This window comes from Bubalus bubalis, chromosome 16 (assembly GCF_019923935.1).
Source record: "Bubalus bubalis isolate 160015118507 breed Murrah chromosome 16, NDDB_SH_1, whole genome shotgun sequence".
Classification (NCBI taxonomy): domain Eukaryota; kingdom Metazoa; phylum Chordata; class Mammalia; order Artiodactyla; family Bovidae; genus Bubalus; species Bubalus bubalis.
Genome location: NC_059172.1, coordinates 63,649,885 through 63,671,605, shown reverse-complemented (window position 1 = coordinate 63,671,605; position 21,721 = coordinate 63,649,885). Strand labels below are relative to the sequence as shown.

The window sequence follows — 21,721 nt, the reverse complement described above, 5'->3', positions numbered from 1 at the left end:
TTTCTCAGCTATTGTAAAGCCTCCTCAGGAAACTACGTTGCCTTCATGCATTTCTCTTTCTTTGGGATGGTTTTGGTCACCACATCCTGTACAGTGTTATGAACTTCTGCCCATAGTTCTTCAGACACTCTGTCTACCAGATCTAATAATCCCTTGAATCTATTCATCACCTCCACTGTATAATCAAAAGGGATTTTATTTAGGTCATACCTGAGTGGCCTAGTGGTTTTCCCTATTTTCTTCTATTTAAGCCTGAATTTTGCAAGAAGGAGCTCATGATCTGAGCCACAGTCAGCTCCTGGTCTTGTTTTTGCTGACTGTACAGAGCTTCTCCATCTTCAGCTATAAAGAATATAATCAATCTGATTCAGTATTGACCATCTGGTGATGTCCATGTGTAGAGTTGTCTTGTGTTGTTGGAAGAGGGTGTTTGCTATAAGTGTGTTTTCTTGTCAAAACTCTGGTAGCCTTATGCTATGCTAAGTCACTTCAGTCGTGTCCGACTCTGTGTGACCCCATAGATGGCAGCCCACCAGGCTCCCCCATCCCTGGGATTCTCCAGGCAAGAACACTGGAGTGGGTTGCCATTTCCTTCTCCAATGCATGAAAGTGAAAAGTGAAAGTCAAGTCGCTCAGTCGTGTCCAACTCTTAGCGACCCCATGCACTGCAGCCTCCCAGGCTCCTCTGTCCATGGGATTTTCCGGGCAAGAGTACTGGAGTGGGGTGCCATTGCCTTGCCTTAGCTCTGCTTTATTTTGCACTCCAAAGACAAACTTGCCTGTTCCTCCAGGTATCTCTTGACTTCCTACTTTTGCATTCCAATCCCCAATGATGAAAAGGATGTCTCTTTTTGGTGTTAGTTCTAGAAGATCTTCTAGGTCTTCATAAAATCATTCAGCTTCTTCAGCATTAGTGATTGGGGTATAGACTTGGATTGCAGTGATGTTGAATGGTTTGCCTTGGAAAAGAACCAAAATCATTTTGTCATTTTTGAGATTACATCCAAGTACTGCATTTCAGACTCTTCTGTTGACTATGAGAGCTACTCTATTTCTTCTAAGGGATTCTTACCCACAGTAGTAGATATAATGGTCATCTGAATTAAATTCACCCATTCTCATTCGCATTTTAGTTCACTGGTTCCTAAAATGTTGATGTTCACACTTGCCATCTCCTCCTTGACCACATTCAGTTTGCCTTGCTTCGCAGACCTAACATTCCAGGTTCCTATGCAATATTGTTCTTCACAGCATTGAGCTTTACTTTCACCACCAAACACATCCACAATTGAGTGTCATTTCCTGTTTGGACTATCCTCTTCATTCTTTCTGGAGCTGTTACTAATTGCCCTCTGTTCTTCTCTGGTAGCACATGGGACACCTTCTGACCTGGGGGCTCATCTTCTGGTGTCATATCTTTTTGCCTTTTCATACTGTTCATGGGGTTCTGGAGGCAAAAGTACTGGAGTAGTTTGCCATTCCCCCTTCCAGTGGACCACATTTTGTCAGAACTCTCCACCATGACCTGTCAGTCTTGGGTGGCCCTTCACGGCATGGCCCATAGCTTCACTGAGTTATGAAAGTCCATTCAGTTTAGACTCATGGAGTTTGAGGTGCCTTTGAGATAAGCAATGATAAGTCTATCTGAGTGTCAAATAGGCCTGTAAATATGTGAGCTACAGAAGTATGGGCCAGAGATGAGATAGAATCATCTAGATGGGGAATCCCCCACCTGCTCCTTGTTAGAACATAGTGGACAGGACAGACATGCCTGAATGATGAGGTCAGTCCCATTCATCCATTCATCATATCTGTATAACCAGCAACATGATAAAAAACCTTGAGGATTCAGTAGTTATTTGTTTGCTAAGGACAAGTCTTGGTGATTATTGTGGACCCAGTCAGCAATAATATATAATTCAATCACATATAGAAGTATCTTTAAAATTGTTGTTGTTGTTTAGTTGTTAATTCATGCTCTACTCTTTGCAACCCCAATAACTGTAGCCCGCCAGGTTCCTCTGTTCATGGGATTTCCCAGGCAAGAATATTGGAATGGGTTGCCATTTCCTTCTCCAGGGGATCTTCCCAACCCAGCGATGGAACCAGAGCCTCCTGCATTGGCAGGTGGATTCTTTACTGATGAGCAACCAGGGAAGCCCATAGAAGAGAGGTTTCCCTGACCAGGAATCGAACCTGGGCTGCAGTGGTGAGAGCACTGAATCCTACCACTAGACCACCAAGGAACATCAGGTTGTCTTTAATATATCTATATTGAATTTTAAGGGCTTCCCTGATAGCTCAATTGGTAAAGAATCTGCCTGCAATGCAGGAGACCCCGGTTCAATTCCTGGATCGGGGATTTGCTGGAGGAGGGATAGGCTACCCACTCCAGTATTTTTGGGCTTCCCTTGTGGCTCAGCTGGTGAAGAATCCTCCTGCAATGCGAAGTTTGATCCCTAGGTTGGGAAGATCTCCTGGAGAAGGGAAAGGCTACCCACTCCAGTATTCTGGCCTAGAGAATTCCATGGACTATATAGCCCATGGGGTCACAAGGAGTCGGACACGACTGAGCCACTTTCACTTATTGAATTTAAAAATGTAATATTCATTTTATGATCATATTTTCCTCAACATTAAGATTCAAGTCTCACTTATTGCTTTTTAAAAAAATAAGTGCCTTTTAAAGCAATATTAAAGCAGTTTTTCACTTTGCTGTACACGTGAAACTAACATTATAAATCAACTATACTCCAATAAAAATCTTTTAAAATAGAAATAAAAAATAAAGTAAGCTGGGGAAATTTTTAAAAAATAAATAAATAAAGCAGTTTTAAAAATCATTTATGCTTATTTTTTCCTGCATTTGTTTTGTGTGACACTTAAAACAAGAGCTATGCTCTTCAGATAATTACTATTGGTTTTCCATTAAAATATATATAACAAAATTAAGAAAAAATATGTAACAGAACCAAGAAAATACACATTTTCCTTCTTTAAAACAGATAAATTCATATTTTACCAAAATCTACATTTAAGAAAAATTGTGTTGACTCCTTTTTATGTAATGACTGATATGTTTTTCTCATTTTAGTAAGCCATTATTTTTCAAATGAAAATTATATATGCCAGAGCTGGGAATTGAGCCAGGATCAGGCAATTTCCAGGAGGTATGAAAAGGTGCTTAGACATGCATTTTTTTTCTACAAGTCAGCATTCTTCCTCCCTCCAATTAATAATCGTCTAGCACCTTCCATCCACTCCCATAGATGCCTGCCTTTAGGTCTACCTTCTAAATATCAGATTAAAGCTGGAGAAAGCCTTTTCACTGATTATTCAGGCTATCTTTTAAAGTGCATAGTAGACCATTTGAGGTCCAACATTTCTGTATCTTATTATAGTAGATGTAAATTTACTGTATGAAATTTGGAGAATCTACATAGCAGGTTTCACTTAATAGACACAAGGGATGGTAGTAAATTAATAGTTGAAGCATTTTGTTATCAAAATCAAGAGGCACATACTGCCTTTTGAAATCAAGCCCAAGTGTGACACATAGTTTTACCTTAAACCAATAGTAATTTTAACCTTCCTTAATAGCATTTTGTAACAGAATAGAAATGGAACCTATTCAAGATTAAGACCATTTGACTAAGAACTAAGATTCCCTAGTGATCCCTTTGGGCATTTAACTTGAAATTCTTGGCATAAAAATAAAAATTAAATTCTAGAGCTGCAAGAAAAAAATTTGATAATGTTCTCTAATCTCTGTAAAACCACAGAACCTTGGTTCTGCTTAGATAGTATTCTAAAACTGGAATGTAATTCTCCTTGTATACTTAACATATCAAAAGTCCTATCATAAATATTTGCATGCGTGCTCAGTCACTCAGTCATGTCTCACTCTTTTTGACCCCATGGATATAGCCCAGCAGGCTCATGTCCATGGGATTATCCTAGCAAGAATACTGGAGTGGGTTGCCATTTTCTCCACCAGGGGATCTTACTGATTCTGGGATCAAACCTGAGTCTCCTGCTTGACAGGTGGATTCTTTACCACTGAGCCAGCTGGGAAGCCCTATCATAACTATTTAAAGTACATTAAATAAAATGTTAGAAAATTCATCAGTTTATAAGTACCCATACAGTTCAACTATTCTTTCCCTTGGATCACTTTTTGCAAAGTGCTACATGATCCTATAAAATAAGTAAATTAGCTTTTTATTGGAATATAATTGTTTTACAATGTTGTGTTAACTTCTGCTGTATAATGAAGTGAATCAGCCATATTCATACATAATTCCCCTCCCTCTTGAGCCTCCCTTCCACCCCTCCCATCCCATCTCTCTAAGTCATCAGAGAGGGCTGAGCTGAGCTCCCTGTGCTGTATAGCAGCTTCCCACTAGCTACCTATTTTACACATGACAGTGTCTATATGTCAATCCCAATCTCCCAATTCAAGTCACTCTCTCCTTCCCCTCCTGTGTCCACATGTCCATTCTCTGTATCTGCATCTCTATTTCTCCCTTGAAAATAGATTCATCAGTACCATTTTTCTAAACTCCACATATATGCATTAACATGCAATATTTTTCTCTTTCTGACTTACTTTGCTCTGTATGACAGACTCTAGATCCATCCACACCTCTTCAAATGATCCTATTTCACTCCTTTTAGTGGCTGAGTAATATTCCATTGTATATTTGTACCACATCTTCTTTATTCATTCACCTGTCATTGGACATTTAGATTGTTTCTATGTCCTGGTTATTGTAAACAGTGCTGCAATGAACATTGGGGTACATGTGTCCTTTTGAGTTATGGTTTTCTCAGAGTATATGCCCAGTAGTGGGATTGCTGGGTCATATGGTAGTTCAATGTTTAGTTTTTTGAAAAATCCCACCATTGGTGGGATTGTATGTAGCAAACAGTATGGAGTAAGACACCTTTGATCAAGCAGACCTCACTCTGGATTAGCTCCCCTGCTGTGTATTCTCATAGCCCACATTTTCCACTAGAATGTAAATTGTTCTGTTAGAGCAGACTGTATTTGTCTCCTTCACCATGGTTAATCCTAATTAATTCTACATTTTCATAATCAAGATTGATTAAAGAAACTCTTCTGTTACTGCATGTGTGTGTGTGTGTTTAAATGTACCACAGTCTCTAGTGTGTGTTTTAAGTATTAATAGTTCAGCAAAAGAAGCCTGGAGGCAAACAACTGAGAATGAGTTTGAATCCTTTGCTCTGACAGTTACTAGTTACCTAATTAATGAATTACCTAATTTGAACTGAGGTATTGGAGAAGACTCTTGAAAGTCCCTTGGACTGCAAGGAGATCCAACCAGTCCATTCTGAAGGAGATCAGCCCTGGGATTTCTTTGGAAGGAATGATGTTAAAGCTGAAACTCCAGTACTTTGGCCACCTCATGCGAAGAGTTGACTCATTGGAAAAGACTCTGATGCTGGGAGGGATTGGGGGCAAGAGGAGAAGGGGACGACAGAGGATGAGATGGCTGGATGGCATCACCGACTCGATGGACGTGAGTCTGAGTGAACTCCGGGAGTTGGTGATGGACAGGGAGGCCTGGCGTGCTGCAGTTCATGGGGTCGCAAAGAGTCAGACACGACTGAGCGACTGAACTGAACTGAACTGAATTAATTAGTTAAGTGACCCTGAGAAAAGTTGTTAATTTTATGTTGATTGAGTTCCTTCTCTCTGTTAAAAGATAGTAATACCATCTACTTCAAGATTTAGATGAATTACATAAAGCCTGACATCCAGTAGACGCCCAATGAAAGTTGTTTTTATCTTTTCTGCTTCCCCTCTTTTTTAAACCCGTAATTGAAAAATAAAATTTTAGGAGGTACAAAATAAGCTTTAGCATTAAGTGAAATGGTTTGACCAAAGTGGTAAATCTCAGAAGATGAAGAGTAGATTATGAAAGGCATGGTCACCCAGGTATCCACATCCTAATTAAAAGACACAGTCAAGATTGACTTGCTCATACTGTTCAAGACAGCCTCATGTATTTCTCTTAATCCTGTCTTTATTTATAATCTGCAAAAGGACAAATTACCACCAAAGATATATTTTGAAATTTCAATATGGGGCAAACTGTGTGGGCAAAGTTAATTTAAATATCACAGATAAATAAAATATAATTAAATTTATCTTAATGCCTCTCTCTACAAATACAGATTAAAAGGTAAATGTAATGATAATTCTGAAGATCTGGATCAGTGGTTCTCAATCAGAACCCTGTCAAAAGCCAAGTAAGAAAAGAATATTACTATATTCCAACTATATACACCCTTTGCAACAGTTCTTGGAAACCTAGAAAGAGACTCTAGTGTAGAAGAAAAAGCCAAGGCTATTAGAAATGGTGGGCAGTACAGCAAGCAGATCCAACTCAATCCAAGGCAAACCAAACTATCAGCTAAATATTGACTAAAATAATTACTTGAAATGATAAATATGACCTTAATATGCATATGTACTATAGGTTTAATTGGGTTGTTTTGTTTTGTTTTTGAGTAAATAAGGCTTTTTTCCCTTGAAATAATTTGGTAAATTTTTTTTTTTGGAAATCATGCATTTCATCTACATTTTCAAATTTATTGATATAAGGATTCACAGTGGTTTTAATAATCTTTGTAATCTCTGCTGTAGCTCTAGTTATTACTGCTTTTCATTTCTAATCATTCATATCTTTCTTTGTCAGTAATTATACCAAAGGATTATCTGTTTTAATAGTCTTTTCTAAAAACATTTGGCTTTATTATCCTCTGTACAGTATTTTTGTTTCCTATGTTATCAGTTCTTGATTTTTATTATTTCTCCCTTCAGTTTTGAGTTAGTTCTTATTTTCATTCTAACTTCCTTCCCTTCTCACTTTGTTTCTTAATTTTCCACCTTATCTCTTTTCTAATACTAGTATTTACAGTTGTAAATATTCCTCAAAGTACTATTTTAGCTGCAACTCACAAGCTATATAGGGTTTTCATTATTACTCCATTTTAAGTATTTTTAAATTTTTATTTTGATTTATAATTTGTCTCATGAATTATTTAGAAGTATGCCTTTTAATTTCCAAATCTATGAAGTCTTATCTGTTTTTTATTTCTAACTTAGTAATATTGAGGTCAGAAACATAGTTCCTGTCTTCTACTAAGTAAATTTAAACAGAGCTATCTTTATGTCAAGGTCCTCAGCGTGATGCCATTCAACTATCCCACCCTATGTACCTCTACTCCCCAAAACACACATCTTGACCCTGTCAGGCCAGGGTTATTAAGCAACTTTATGCTCATTGCAGCCTCCATGTCTCCATTTATTTTTAATTGGGTGAACTGATATCCTCTTTTCATCGGTGAGCGTGTTTTTTGTATCATGATCATTAAGCTGCTTCCCTAGTTGCCTTTCTCCCTTTGATGTATTATTTTTAAATCCTTAGATTGTTTATTTTGGAGCTCCCTCAGGGTTCTTCTAAAATTTTTACATGTTTTAAAATTTTAAACTTATGTTAAGATTTTAGATTCAGCAATGGATTTATGTAAATATAATTTTCCTCTATGTCTTTTTTTTCACATACTTTGATGTTTGTGTCATATTGCATTGATAGTCAATGGAAAGAATAAGTGTTTTTTTAAATCTGTATTTGAATGAATATATTTCCCCCAGTGCTTCCTAAGCCTATTTTCTTCATGTTTTTTCCTTTTCCAACTATCTGCTCCTTTCACCAGAGAATAGTAATATTTTTGAGAACTAACTACATAGCATATACACACTAAGTTGTTTACTCACATTCTTATTTAATCATCAGAAAAGCTCTGTCTGAGAAGCATTATAATTACCCCTATTGCAGATGAGGAAGCTGAAGCAGAAACCTGTAAGTGACTTTTTCAAGGTCACACAGTTAAAATATAGTAAAGACAGTTTGAACCTGGACCCATCTGACGATGTAGCCAAAGTGCTTAAGTACTACCCCACACTGATTTCAAGACTTTCTGGATTCTCTAAGCATTGGGATGGTTGCCAGGTAACTAAGCAAAAAGCATATTGAATTGGAACCAGTTCAGTACTCTTCTAAGATATTCTTAAGATTAAATTCAGTAATTAGGCTCTTATACAATGGTAGTCAAGAGAAAATTTCTTTTGGCAATGTAGATAGGTAATCAGTGAGATAAGCACTGCCATATGCTATCTTTGATGAATGTTTCAGTCAAAATGTTTAAGCATAGTACAAGGAAGAAATGCATTCTTCATATGAGAACAAGTTCTTGAGAAGAAAGGATTTTTCTTTTAGAGTTTAGTGCTTATTAAGATCTTCTTTATAACTGAAATTTAACTAAGAAGCAAGTTTATAATATACTGGAGACTTTGTAACAGAGGGAGTTCTACTGCATAAAAGACAAATAATACCTTAGATGTCCCTTCTTGTTTCTCCCTTCTTCCTTCCAACACTATTCACTAACTCACCTGAGGTTGAGTCATCAGGAATCTTTCATGCCTGTACAGAGAAAGTGGTACACATCCTTCCCCTCTTTTTCCCACTTTTCACATTTTAAAAGCATTGAAAAATGTTTTTCTATACTAATAATAGCTGCCATTTAATAAACATCCACTATATGCCATGCGTTGTTAAGCAATGTTTGTATTATCTCCAGTTTTCACACCTTTCCTTACAGATAAGAAATCAATACCCAGAGAAATGGTTCTTTGATTTACCCAAGGTAACAAACCTCTAACCAAATGGGATAGTAATTATAGTTAAAAGGATGATTAGTTAAGATATTAAAATCACACAGAATTGGGATTCACACCCAAATGTGTTTGGCAACTAATATATGTTGCCACCCAAACTGTTTGGCTCTGAAAAGCCAAAAATAGGAACTCAGCAACTTAATTCTTGAAGTGACACTAAAATTCATTAACCTTCTATGAGATATTAAATTTATATATTGTCAAATCCTAATTTCCTAAAATTTACTTTTTATTCTGTAATTTATTTTCTCAGGAGTAGTATATAAATATAAGTAATATAACTAAACTTTATATTATAAGAAAACATCCAGTATTAAAATATTATGAATATAAGATATAAAGCCCTGGGGATGTAATATACAACATTATGGCTGTAGTTTAAAAAAAATACTGTATTGATACATTTGAAAGTTGCTAAGTGAGTCAATCTAAAAGTTTTCATTAAAAGGAAAAAAATTTGTAATTATATAAGATGATGGTTGGTAACTAAACTCATGTGGTAATCATATCACAATATATATATCAAGTAATTCTGCTGTACACCTTGAACTTATACAGTGTTGTATGTCAGTTATATTGCAACAAACCTGAAAAAAAGAAAAAATATTGCAAATATAAATTCTGACCCCCTCATGCTATCATTTTAAGAATTAATAAATTAAATTATTTAAATGCCTTATAAAATTCCATTTATGAACACAACAAAAGCACCGTGGTTAGAAATGAGAGTTCTTTTGTTATGAAATTAACAAGTAAATTATTTATTCCAACTAATACAGTAAACTGTAAGAATTTTCTCTTACCACTGAATTTATTTAGTTATCCTGGCTGAGAGTTCTTAGAGTAGTTGGAAATGTTTTTGTTCTGATGACACAGTTGCCTACAATAGTTTTGCTATTTATTCCCAGGAAACATATCCAGGAAGCAAAAATCAAATCATATTTGAAAACTTTGTTTCTGGTGCATATTATATTATAAAACTGATTAAATATTAAAATCTATTATAATTAAAAAGGACATGAAATCAAAATTTAAATGAATGAATTTTACCTTACTATTATTTAGAATCTTATAACTAAATATTTGACCATTTATACTAGAAGCATTATGACAATATATTAATATCTTGCCTGTGACTAACCAATATTTTCTATTACACAGAAAATAATCATATTAGTTTTGTTTATAGGGGATTTTAAGAACTAAACTTCCTACTGTTTAATTTCAATCTCTAAGACTTTTTTTTTTGCTTAGACTAGTAATTGTGTATTAGACAATGTAATGGTTTCATTCATTCATATTTCATGACTCAATCAATTCAGCAGAAATTCATTGAGTATTATTGACAAGGCACTGCTAAGCTTGAAGGAAGGATAAAAGGATGAGTAAGACTTTGAAAGAGACATGGTAGCAGCTATGAGATAAAGCAGGCAAAGTAAGATCAATACTGTAATAAAAGTATAAAGTGCTATGTAATCACAGTATGGGAGCATTTAATTCCCACTGGTTACATGTGTAATGGAAAAGTTAGAAAAGAAAGTTAATATTGAATGTGCTCAGTCATTCAGTCATGTCTGACTCTTTTCAGCCCCCTGGAATGTAGCCTGCCAGGCTCCTCTGTCCATGGAATTTTCCAGGCAAGAATACTGGAGTGGGGTGTCATTTCCTACTCCAGGGGATCTTCCTGACCCAGGGATTGAACCCACATCTCTCACCTCCCCTGCATTGGCCAGTGGATTCTTTATCACTAGTAAGTGCCACCTAATACCTACATTGAAAGTATCCCAGGTCTTTTTCTATAAATGCTATTTTATTCAATCCTTAGCAAATTGACAGACACTTTTAAATTATCTTAGTTTGTCAGAAACAGACTCACAGACTTAGAAAATAAAACTTATGGTTACCAAAGGGGAAAGGTGTTTGGGAATGACATATGCACACTTAAAATAGATAACTAGCAAGGGCTTCCCAGGTGGCGCAGTGGTAAAGAACGAGGGAGATGAGGGTTCAATCCCTGAATGGGGATGATCCCCTGGAGGAAATGGCACCCCACTCCAGTATTCTTGCCTGGGAAATCCCACGGACAGAGGAGCCTGGTGGGCTGCAATCCATAGGGTCACAAAGAGTGGGACACGACTGAGCGACTAAGCATGTTAAGAGTGCAAGCAAGGGAATAGATAATAGCACAGGGATAATAGATAATAGCACAGTGCTCAATATTCTGTAGTAACCTAAATGGGAAAAGAATATGAAAAAGAATAGATACATGTATATGTATAGCTGAAAAAAATTAGCTTAGTTTTTGAAGGACTCTGAATTTTTTTCTTTTATTATCTGTCATATATGATTCCTTTTCTTCTTTCAATATCTGTGATATATGATGCCTTAAATTCAAGTGAAAAATAGAAATCTTGTCCCAAAATAAATAAAACTAAAACTTTGTAGGTTCTTAGAAAGCAAGATTAATATGACTTGAATGGAATGAAGCAGAGCCAAAGCAGCAATGTGCCCCGCTGATTACTCAGGCCCAGCACCCCTCCTCCCTTCCACGTCTGGGTGGAGTGTGCCTAAATTTTGCAGCTTCTCTTGCATCTGGACTGAAGAACCATCTTGAGGAATTACTTAGCAATACACAGTTTCTAGGGCTTTGCACACCTGTCTCCTCTGTCGGAGAAGGCAATGGCACCCCACTCCAGTACTCTTGCCTGGAAAATCCCATGGACGGAGGAGCCTGGTGGGCTGCAGTCCATGGGGTCGCGAAGAGTCGGACACAACTGAGCGACTTCCCTTTCACTTTTCACTTTCCTGCATTGGAGAAGGAAATGGCAACCCACTCCAGTGTTCTTGCCCGGAGAGTCCCAGGGATGGCAGAGCCTGGTGGGCTGCCGTCTATGGGGTCGCACAGAGTCAGACACAACTGAAGCGACTTAGCAGCAGCAGCAGCAGCTCCTCTGCCTAGAAGCTTTCTTCCCCATCCTGTCTGTTATTATCTGGTGACTATGCTTTCATGTCTAATCTTGGACATCACCTCCTCTGAGTCTCAGCCATAGATACACACCCTTGTCTGAATTAAGGGTCCCTCTTCAGTTCTCTATCTGCATCCTGTTCTAACCTCACTGTAGTCCTTTTCTCTACAAGTCTGCCACCACCTGGCAGGCAGGAATGGTATTTTATTTGGCCCAGCCCCTGTAACTGTAACTGTAAGTCACTTCAGTCGTGTCCGACTCTGTGCGATCCCATAGACGGCAGCCCACTAGGCTCCCCCATTCCTGGGATTCTCAAGGCAAGAACACTGGAGTGGGTTGCCATTTCCTTCTCCAATGCATAAAAGTGAAAAGTGAAAGTGAAGTCGCTCAGTCGTGCCCGACTCTTAGCGACCCCATGGACTGTAGCCTACCAGGCTCCTCGGTCCATGGGATTTTCCAGGCAAGAGTACTGGAGTGGGGTGCCATTGCACAGTAATATTATATCATAGGTGCTTATTATAGACTGAAGTGTTGTTCAGTTGCTAAATGTGTCCAATTCTTTGTGACCAATTCTTAGCAACGGATTGAAGTGTGACCCACTGAAACAAGAGATGTGTGGAAGTCCTAATCCCCAGTACCATCGAAATGTGACCTTATTTGGAAATAGAATCAAGGAGAAAAAGCAATGTGACAATGAAAGCAGAGATTAGAGTTACACAGCTGCAAGCCAAGGGATGCCACAGATTTCCAGCAAATGATCAGAAGCTAGGAAGAGGCAAAGAAGGATTCCCCTACAGGTTTCAGAGGGAGCATGGCCCTGCTACAGTTTGATTTTGGCCTTCTAGCCTTCAGAACTGTGTGACAATAAATATCTGTTGTTTTAAGCCACCTGATTTTTGATACTTTGTTACTGAGTCCTAAGAAAGCAGTGCAACACCTTTGAATGGATGAGCTAGAATTTTACCTGGCTGTGACAAATCTGTCCATTCTCAGTTTTATTTTCCTTCTAGCTTTGATCTAAGCTCCTCTCACTGTACTTGGCCATTTGAAGCTATGAGTTTCATTTGTCAGATTCTCAGGTTTCTTCTCTTGTTCTCAAGTATTCCAGATGCAATTTTCTGCCTGGCCATCTCCAACACTGAACATACGTGGATTCTATGGGGAAAAAAATGTGTACCTATATTTGTCTCTTTGAATACAGTCTGAAAAAAGTGAAGTGAAAGTGCTAGTTGCTCAGTCGTGTCTTTGTGACCCCATGGACTATAGCCCATCAGACTCCTGTCCATGGGATTTCCCAGGCAAGAATACTAGAATGGGTTGCCATTTCCTTCTCCAGGGCATCTTCCCAACCCAGGGATCAAACCTGCGTCTCCTGCATGGCAGGTGGATTCTTTACCGCCTGAGCCACCAGGGAAGCACTGTATCCTGTCTATATCTTGGTAAATCTTTGTGCCTGCACTGATTTTTTTTTCTTTTTACTTTTAAGAAAACTTACTTGAGTATATGCATGTCTCAATATCTAAGACAGAGGAGCGATGGGGTGTGAGGCTCTGTTCTGTATACAAGCTGCTCAAGAAAGCCTTCATGCCATCGCAACACATGCTGGCATGCTGTTTGAACTGGCTGATGTGTCTTGCTACCTTTTAAATGGCAATTTAGTGTAATGACCGATACCTTGGGTTTTGTTGTCAAGTAGAGTGGGTATCAAATCCAATCCTGCCACTTTAAAGCTTGCAGCTGCTACTGCTGCTAAGTCGCTTCAGTCATGTCCAACTCTGTGCGACCCCATAGACGGCAGCCCACCAGGCTCCCCCGTCCCTGGGATTCTCCAGGCAAGAACACAGGAGTGGGTTGCCATTTCCTTCTCCAATGCATGAAAGTGAAGAGTGAAAGTGAAGTCGCTCAGTCATGTCCAACTCTTAGCGACCCCATGGACTGCAGCCCACCAGGCTCCTCCGTCCATGGGATTTTCCAGGCAAGAGTACTGGAGTGGGGTGCCATTGCCTTCTCCACTTTAAAGCTTAGGTAAATTATTTAACCTCAGTACTCTTCACATTCCTCATATGTAAAATGGATGACAGTGGTGTCAAACTTCAAACTTATCATAAGAAAATGATATAATACATATATCAAGCTTTTAGCATGGTTCATGTAATAAAATCAGTGAAAGCTATTGTTATATGGGCAAGAAAAATTCCTTCCATTTGCGATCGAAATCGAATTTATTTTGTAAAGCAGCACCTCTGGAATAAAACTGAATTGTACAGATGAAAAGTATAAATCTATCATGGAAAACAACTGTTTATTTCTGCCCCAAAACACAAGAAGGAAAATGGAAAAACATCCATCCCTCCTCCCATGGACACAAAGCTTTATTATGAAGTCAAAAGACTCACCCACTTCTTTTTCTCTCTTTAAACAGGCTAAAAAGAGAGATGAAATTATCCAACTCTTAAGAAAACAAAGAGAAGAAAGGATCTTGGTGAGACTGATAGTGAGGCATTCAGATAAATCTTTGGGGGGGGGGGCGGCAAATTCTGAGAGGTTTTATAGCTTTATCCTTTGAATCTTGATGCCCATGGTCCAGAGTCTTCTATATGCTGGAGGTGGGGCAGGGCATAGACATCAGATAATTTGAGAATCCTTGATAAACCAAAGATATCTCCAGAGTGTGCAACTCTGCTGGCATGGAAATGGTGCTGTTGTCACTGGGCTTATTGTCGCCTGTTATAAAGCTGTCAGATATTAACATGGGCTACTTCATTGCTAGTACGTACAAACAAGTTCTATTCTGAGAGCACGTTTGTAAGTCCAGTTTGTTTGTAAGTCCAACAAAGTTAGCCTAGGTACCCAGTTAACACAATCAGCTATATAATACAGTACTGTAATGGGTGTATAAGACTTTTCACACAAATAATACATTAAAAAAGCAAAAATTAAGCATTTTTAATCCTACAGTACAGTTACCTTGAAAAGCACAGTAGTATAGTACAGCAGCTGGCCTAAGGGGCTAGAGTTACTGACTAGAGGAAGGAGAGGAGGTGGGAGATGGTAGAGCTAAAGGATCGTCAGCAACAGGAGATGCAGGGCGAGCTGCACTTTCACTCACACCTTCTGACTGAACATGCAAACACACATTTGTATCTTTGAAAGTTTGCAACTTGAAGGTTCACATGTAGGGGACTTACTGTATTTGTTTTATAATGATCCTGCTTAGATCATACAAAAACAAATGCTAAATAAACAATATAAACAAACAATAAAAGCAATAGCATTCCATAGTCTTATGGATGTACAAACATACTCTCCTGAATGAACCCCAAATGCCTTAATCTGGACCATTTCTAACACCATAGTCTCCAGGTTTAGGAAGATAGTGATTATAAACTCTGTGATAATTTTACTTCAGATTTTTCTTAAGTAAGTAAATTTCAGTCATTGCAAGAAGTAAAAATTTTCCTTTTTGATGTTTGTTTTGTTTTAGAAAGAACTGATTTCCCTTCCGCATAAACCAAAAGGCAAAGTACACAAAGCAAAGTAAGTTTACCTCTGTCAAAAATAGTCTGATTCTGTTGTTGTTGTTCAGTTGCTAAGTTGTGTCTGACTCTTTGTGACCCTGTGAATTGGAGCACAGCAGGCTTCTCTGTCCATCACTGCTTCCCTGAGTTTGCTCAAACTTCTGTCCATTGAGTCAGTGATACCATCCAACCATCACATCCTCTGTCGCCCCCTTCTCCCCTCTCCCTCAATTTTTCCCAGCATCAGGGCCTTTTCCAATAAGTCAGGTAGCCAAAGTATTGGAGCTTCAGTTTCAGCATCAGTCTTTCTAATAAATATTCAGGGTTGGTTTCTTTTAGGATTAACTGGTTTGATCTCCTTGCTGTTCAAGGGATTGTCAAGAACCTTCTCCAACACCACAGCTGGAAAGCATCAGTTCTTCAGCACTCAGTCTTCTTTATGGTCCAACTCTCACCTCCATACGTGACTGCTGGATAACCATAGCTTTGACTATACGGATCTTTGTTGGCAAAGTAATGTCTCTGCTCTTTTAAACACTGTCTAGGTTTGACATCGGAGAAGGCAATGGCACTCCACTCTAGTACTCTTGCCTGGAAAATCCCATGGACGGAGGAGCCTGGTGGGCTGCAGTCCATGGGGTCACTAAGAGTCGGACACAACTGAGCAACTTCACTTTCACTTTTCACTTTCCTGCATTGGAGAAGGAAATGGCAACCCACTCCAGTGTTCTTTCCTGGAGAATCCCAGGGACGGGGGAGCCTGGTGGGCTGCCGTCTGTGGGGTTGCACAGAGTCGGACACGACTGAAGCGACTTAGCAGCAGCAGCAGCAGGTTTGACATAGCTTTTCTTCCAAGGAGCAAGCATCTTTTAATTTTGTGCCTGCAGTCACTGTCCACATTGATTTTGGAGCCCAAGAAAATGAAATCTGACACTGTTTCCACATTTTCCCCATCTATTTGCCATGAAGTGATAGGACTGGATGCCATGACCTTAGTTTTTTGAATGTTGAGTTTTAAGCCAGCTTTTTCACTCTCCTCTTTCACCTTTGTCAAAAGGCTCTTTAGTTCCTCCTCACTTTCTGCCATTAAAGTGGTATCATCTGCATATCTGAGGTTGTTGATATTTCTCCCAGCAATATTGATTTCAGCTTGTAATTCATCTAACCCGGCATTTTGCATGGTGTACTCTGCTTAGAAATTAAATAAACAGGGTTACAATATACAGCCTTGATATACTCCTGTCCCAGTCTTGAACCAGTCATGTCTGGTTCTAACTGTTGCTTCTTGTCCTGCATACAGGTTTATCAGGAGGCAGGTCAGGTGGTCTGGTATTCCCATCTCTTTAAGAATATTCCAGTTTGTTGTCATCCTCACAGTCAAAGGCTCTAGCATTGTCAATGAAGCAGAAGTAGATTTTTTTTTTTAATTCCCTTGCTTTTTCTATGATCCAGCATTTGTTAGTAATTTGCTCTCTGATTCCTCTGCCTTTTCTAAATCCAGCTTGTATATCTGGAGGTTCCTGGTTCACGAACTGCTAAAGCCTAGCTTGAAGGATTTTGAGCAAAATCTTGCTGGCATGTGAAATGAGTGCAATTGAATAGTAATTTGAACATTCTTTGGCATTGCTCTTCCTTGGGATTGGAATGAAAACTGACATTTTCCAGTCCTGTGGCCACTGCTGAGTTTTCCAAATTTGCTGGCATAATGAGTGCAGCATTTTAACAGCATCATCTTTTAAGATTTGAAATAGCTCAACTGAAATTCCATCACCTTTCTGGTTTCCCTGTGAAGAAGTGCTTCTTTTTTCCTTACTCAGTTTTCTCCCTAACTTCAAATCTTCTTTATAAAAACCCGCTCACCGTTTTAGAGATTTCTTGCTTTGAGAAAACTTTCTTCTTCTCATCTACATAGAAGTGTGTGTCCGCTTATCTGTGCAATACAAAAGCATAAGTAGATGCAAACAGGGGAATAGATCAGCCTTGAGCCTCTGTACACATTCCATTGCCCTCCCTTCTCACCCCAGGGAACTGTATCCACCTGCCCTCACACCCTCTCAGCTCCCCTCTCTCCCACCAACACTGAGCCCTCTCATTTTTGGCAAAACACCATGTCTTCTAGATTTTCAACTCTGATACAACCAAAGGCATACCTAAAATTGCTAAATCTTAATCCATGTAGCAAGGGCTAGCCTCACAGTTCAGGGTTAATCGCCTTATTCCCAGAATACTGCTGCAGGAGCACCAGGCACAGGGGCCAGAAGAGTTTAAAGGACAACTGGCTATCACCTGTTAATGACTAAAGAATCCCTAATAAAAAATGTCTCCATCTTTGTATTATGACTGAAACGCAATGTGTTTAACTCAACATTAACTTGACAGATGTTTATTTGCATACTACATTCATGGATTAACAAGAAGTAATAGAATTTTTATTCTGATTATTGGTACTGAGGCCAACTTCCATTAATGTTATCAGATGTTATTAAAGAAAACATGAATATGTCTACCCTGATTTTTTTAAAGTTCTGAAAAAAAAATTGGAAAAGTCACTTAATAACCTAATATTGTCTACACAATGTTTAGCAACTTAATTTCTTGCTTTTCAGTCAGATGATTTGATTTAATTTATAAGGGTGGAGCAAAGTTAGTTCAGTGAAAATTTCGTTTACCTGATTCAAATAATAAAGATTGCTACTTGAATTGTATCAGCAGATCTGTCTGGGTACCGCAGAGAAAGTAAAAGTGTTAGTTGCTCAGTCGTGTCTGACTCTTTGCCACCCCATGGACTATAGCCCGCCAGGCTCCGCTGTCCATGGGATTCTCCAGGCAAGAATACTGGAGTGGGTTGCCATTTCCTTCTCCAATGCATGCATGCATGCTAAGTCGCTTCAGTTGTGTCGACTCTGCGATCCTATGGACAGCAGCCTACCAGACTCCTCTGTCCACGGGATACTCCAGGCAAGAATACTGGAGTGGGTAACCATTCCCTTCTCCAGAGGACCTTCCCAACCCAGGGATGGAACTCAGGTCTCCTGCGTTGCAGGCAGATTCTTTACCGTCTGAGCCACCAGGCAAGCCCCGGGTACCTTAGATTTCTGTGCATATTTTTATAGGGATAATCAGAACAGTCCTGTTACTACACATGTGGATTCACCTAAGAGTAAAACATTATTCCACAACTTGGACAGATAATTCCCTTAATGATATAAGTGCTAACCTAATTCCTTCTGTATACCTTCTTGGCCTCTCTCCTCTGTTCTAAAGCCTTGAATTTCAATCTGTTTCACTGCGACATCTTCTTCCTCTGAGCTTCTTACACAGAAGAATCTGTGTCTGCACTGTTCTTTTGGCAATTAGTCATGCACTACTTTGTGCCCATATTTTATAATTATTCAACTCTTCTCTACTATGTTGTTACTTAACTTTTCACCTATTTTTTGCTTGTCTGAGACTGTATTGTATGCTCCAAAAGAAATTGGGTCTAGCACAAAATGCCTAACACACTGCCACCCTGTAGGAATTCAGAAAATATTTGTAAAAAACTAAAAAAAAATTTGGCCACACTACGTGGCTTTTGGGATCTTAATTCCCCAACCAGGGATTGAACCCGGACCCAGGCAGTGAAAAATGCCAAGTCCTAACCACTGGACCACCAAGGAATTCCATGTAACAAAAAGTTTTAGCTAAAAAAATGTCATGTTGTTCAGCATTAGCTAATTTAGAAAGTAGTATTTCTATACTGTACATTAGTTTGTGAACAATTTTAAATTTGTGAAATACCTTAAAATTTTATTGCAATTTAAAGTTTAATTTTATTTTAATTTTACCTCCTTTCCTCTCCCTCCATCCTTTCTTGTCTACCCAAAACTTCCCTACATAAGCAGATCTGCCTTTACCATCACTCCTTCACCAGATCTTAGAATACTCCAGGTCCCATTCCGTCAGAAAGAAAGAACTAAAAAAGTGTGTACACAGTAAGGTTTTAGTGGCATTATGTTTTTTATCCACCCAGGAATATTTTCATTTTAAAAGAGGGCTGAGTAGAAGGAATACTGGGTAATCCAAAGAAATCAGTCACCAGTGATAAAATCTCAGCAGTTTGACTCTTAGGTGAGCACATTATATTTACCTTTAGGAGGTCCACTCCCAAACCTTTCAAGTCACCTCACAGTGGAATGACTGTTCCTCCCACACAGAAATTTATACTTGGTTGCAAAATCTAACCCATAGTTAGAATCCAACACAGTAAATTTTTATTGGAGAAACTCTCAAAAGTTGTTTTCATGCTACATTGTGTTCACAACTAGAGAGTTCTGTACAGAGTTCTGAACTGATCCGTGTTACTGCCAGCAGGAAAGTGATTTCAGAATCAGATAAAGAAGACCAGGAAGAAGTCAAAGCCTTGGACTAATTTGATTGACACCTGGGAGAGGATGGCTCACTTAGACCTTCACTTTGGAAACAACTGGCTCTTACATCAGGATCACTGGAATCAATTAAATTAGACCAAGAAATAAAAGTTAAATATACAGCGCTTCTAGGAGTACCAGCTATTGAGTACTTGTGTCTGTTTTACTTACTTAAAACCACTGCATTTGATACCACACAGTTATCATCTGTCTCATTTTATATATTCTCAAGCTCCAACTTATCTTGCTTTCGTTTGAAGGGTATTTCCATAACTGCTGTATTTGATCTATATTATGAATATCAGATAAACAAGAAACAGGGACTTTGTGTGCCTCAACTTGCAGACCACCATAAAAACAAGGGCTTCCCAGGTGGTGCTAGTGGTAAAGAATCCACCTGCCAATGCAGCAGACGTGGGTTCTATCTCTGGGTCAGGAAGATCTCCTGGAGGAGGAAATGGCAACCTGCTCCAGTATTCTTGCCTGGGAAATCCCATGGGCAGAGGAGCCTGGCAGGCTACAGTCTATGAGGTTGCAAAGAGTCAGACACGACTGAGCGACAGCACAAAAGCACTACATATTCCACAAAAGTAAAAACAATAAGGAAATAGAGATGAAAGATCAGTCCTGAAAACTTTAAAGTTCTTCTTGCTATTAAAAAAAAAAATCCATTATCCAAAACTTGGTTTATTCAGCTTCTGGGACATGTCTGAAGTCAGAAGTGAATTACTTCCAGTTTTGTGACTAGCTGGCTCAACATCCCCATGTCTTATACACATGTCCATAATCCCAGTGCTAACCTACCAAACTTACAAAGGTGGGATACACTGGAAAAGAGAAGGTTAAGACTTTGTCCCTTCTGCATTGCCCAACTGGCAGGCCTACTCAGGATTGTACATGAGATTCCAGAGCTCACAGCTCTATTTAGAAGCACCATGCACTTTGCTGCTAGCCTCCACCTGCAACTCCTGAACATAAACTTCGCACAGTGCGTCTTCCATCCACAGGGCCAGCAGCAGAGGGGGTGACCCACTGGTCAGAACTTAATCATTAACGGCACACCAGACTGCAAGGGAGGCTGGGAAACAGTCTTTAATGGGGGTGGATGAGGGGATACCTGCCTAGTTGGAGTTCAAGGACTCTATCACTAAAAGAAGTGGAGAATGGATATTAGCATTTCTGCTGTGACACTATTTGGAGAAAAACGTTTTAAACAAAAAGAAAGGGAATCAGACCTAGAGAAGGGAAATTTAGAAAGTTACAAGATGGCAATCTCATCTCAGCATTATCAAGATTAAAAATGACCCTGTCAGGATGATGTGTTTGTCTGCCGGACAGCTCTCTTATCGCGAAGATGGACATAGCTGGATATCAAAGCCTAAATTTCAAATCGTATAGCTGATTCCCTTTGTTCTGATGCCACACTCACTGAGAAATCTTTTCCCCCCAGAGGGTGAGTATGTGCTCAAAAGACTGTTTCTCAATGGGTGAATATATTATTCTCTTAGATTGGGCTTGAGCTTGTCAAACTAAGGATTGGAGCCTGGACCAAGACAATTTTACCAAGAAAAATTCCATTTTATGAGCTTTTTCAGCAACCAGCAGCATCGCTCTGTATTACCAGGTGTAATGGTCAGGTATTGCTGCAACAGAATTGCATAACAAAGTGATCTGAAACATTTATTATTGCTTATATATCTGGAGGTCAGCTGAGGATTTGACTAAGTCTGGCCAGATAGCTCAGCTTCTGGCTGCAGGGCAGCTCTGCTTCTCACTATATGTCTGTTGATTGACAGAGGCCGTCTGCCCCAGGTGTCTTCTTTGGGTTCTACCTGGACAAGTGGGATATCTGAGCTCTCAGAGGGTGGCAGAGAAGCAAGAGAACAAACAAAACTATGTGAGGCCTTTTCCAGTCTAAGCTCATTCTGTTGGTCGAACACAAGGACAAGGGAGGGGGCAATGTACTCTGCTCCTTTAGTAATGCTAATGCTAAGTCACTTCAGTCGTGTCCAACTCTGTGCAACCCCATAGACGGCAGCCCACCAGGCTCCCCGATCCCTG

General features: G+C 39.1%; 1 protein-coding gene and 1 non-coding gene across 4 annotated transcripts in view; one reads left to right on the top strand and one right to left on the bottom strand.

Moving 5' to 3' along the window:
- The window catches only part of HOATZ (HOATZ cilia and flagella associated protein), a 44,746-nt gene extending 24,961 nt beyond the window's left edge, over nucleotides 1-19,785 (top strand). For 2 of the 3 annotated variants that reach the window (XM_006045579.3, XM_044929763.1), the window contains 3 exons: nucleotides 14,156-14,215; nucleotides 15,218-15,270; nucleotides 19,602-19,785. In XM_006045579.3, coding sequence (XP_006045641.1) covers nucleotides 14,156-14,215; nucleotides 15,218-15,270; nucleotides 19,602-19,662 — 174 coding nt within the window. In that variant the 3' untranslated portion in view covers nucleotides 19,663-19,785. The remainder of the gene's footprint in view (nucleotides 1-14,155; nucleotides 14,216-15,217; nucleotides 15,271-19,601) is intronic. The other variant, XM_006045580.3, reaches the window with a different exon arrangement.
- Nucleotides 2,176-2,246, bottom strand: TRNAE-CUC. Its single transcript has one exon. It is a non-coding gene; the product is annotated as a tRNA-Glu (tRNA).
- Nucleotides 19,786-21,721: the final 1,936 nt, after the last annotated feature.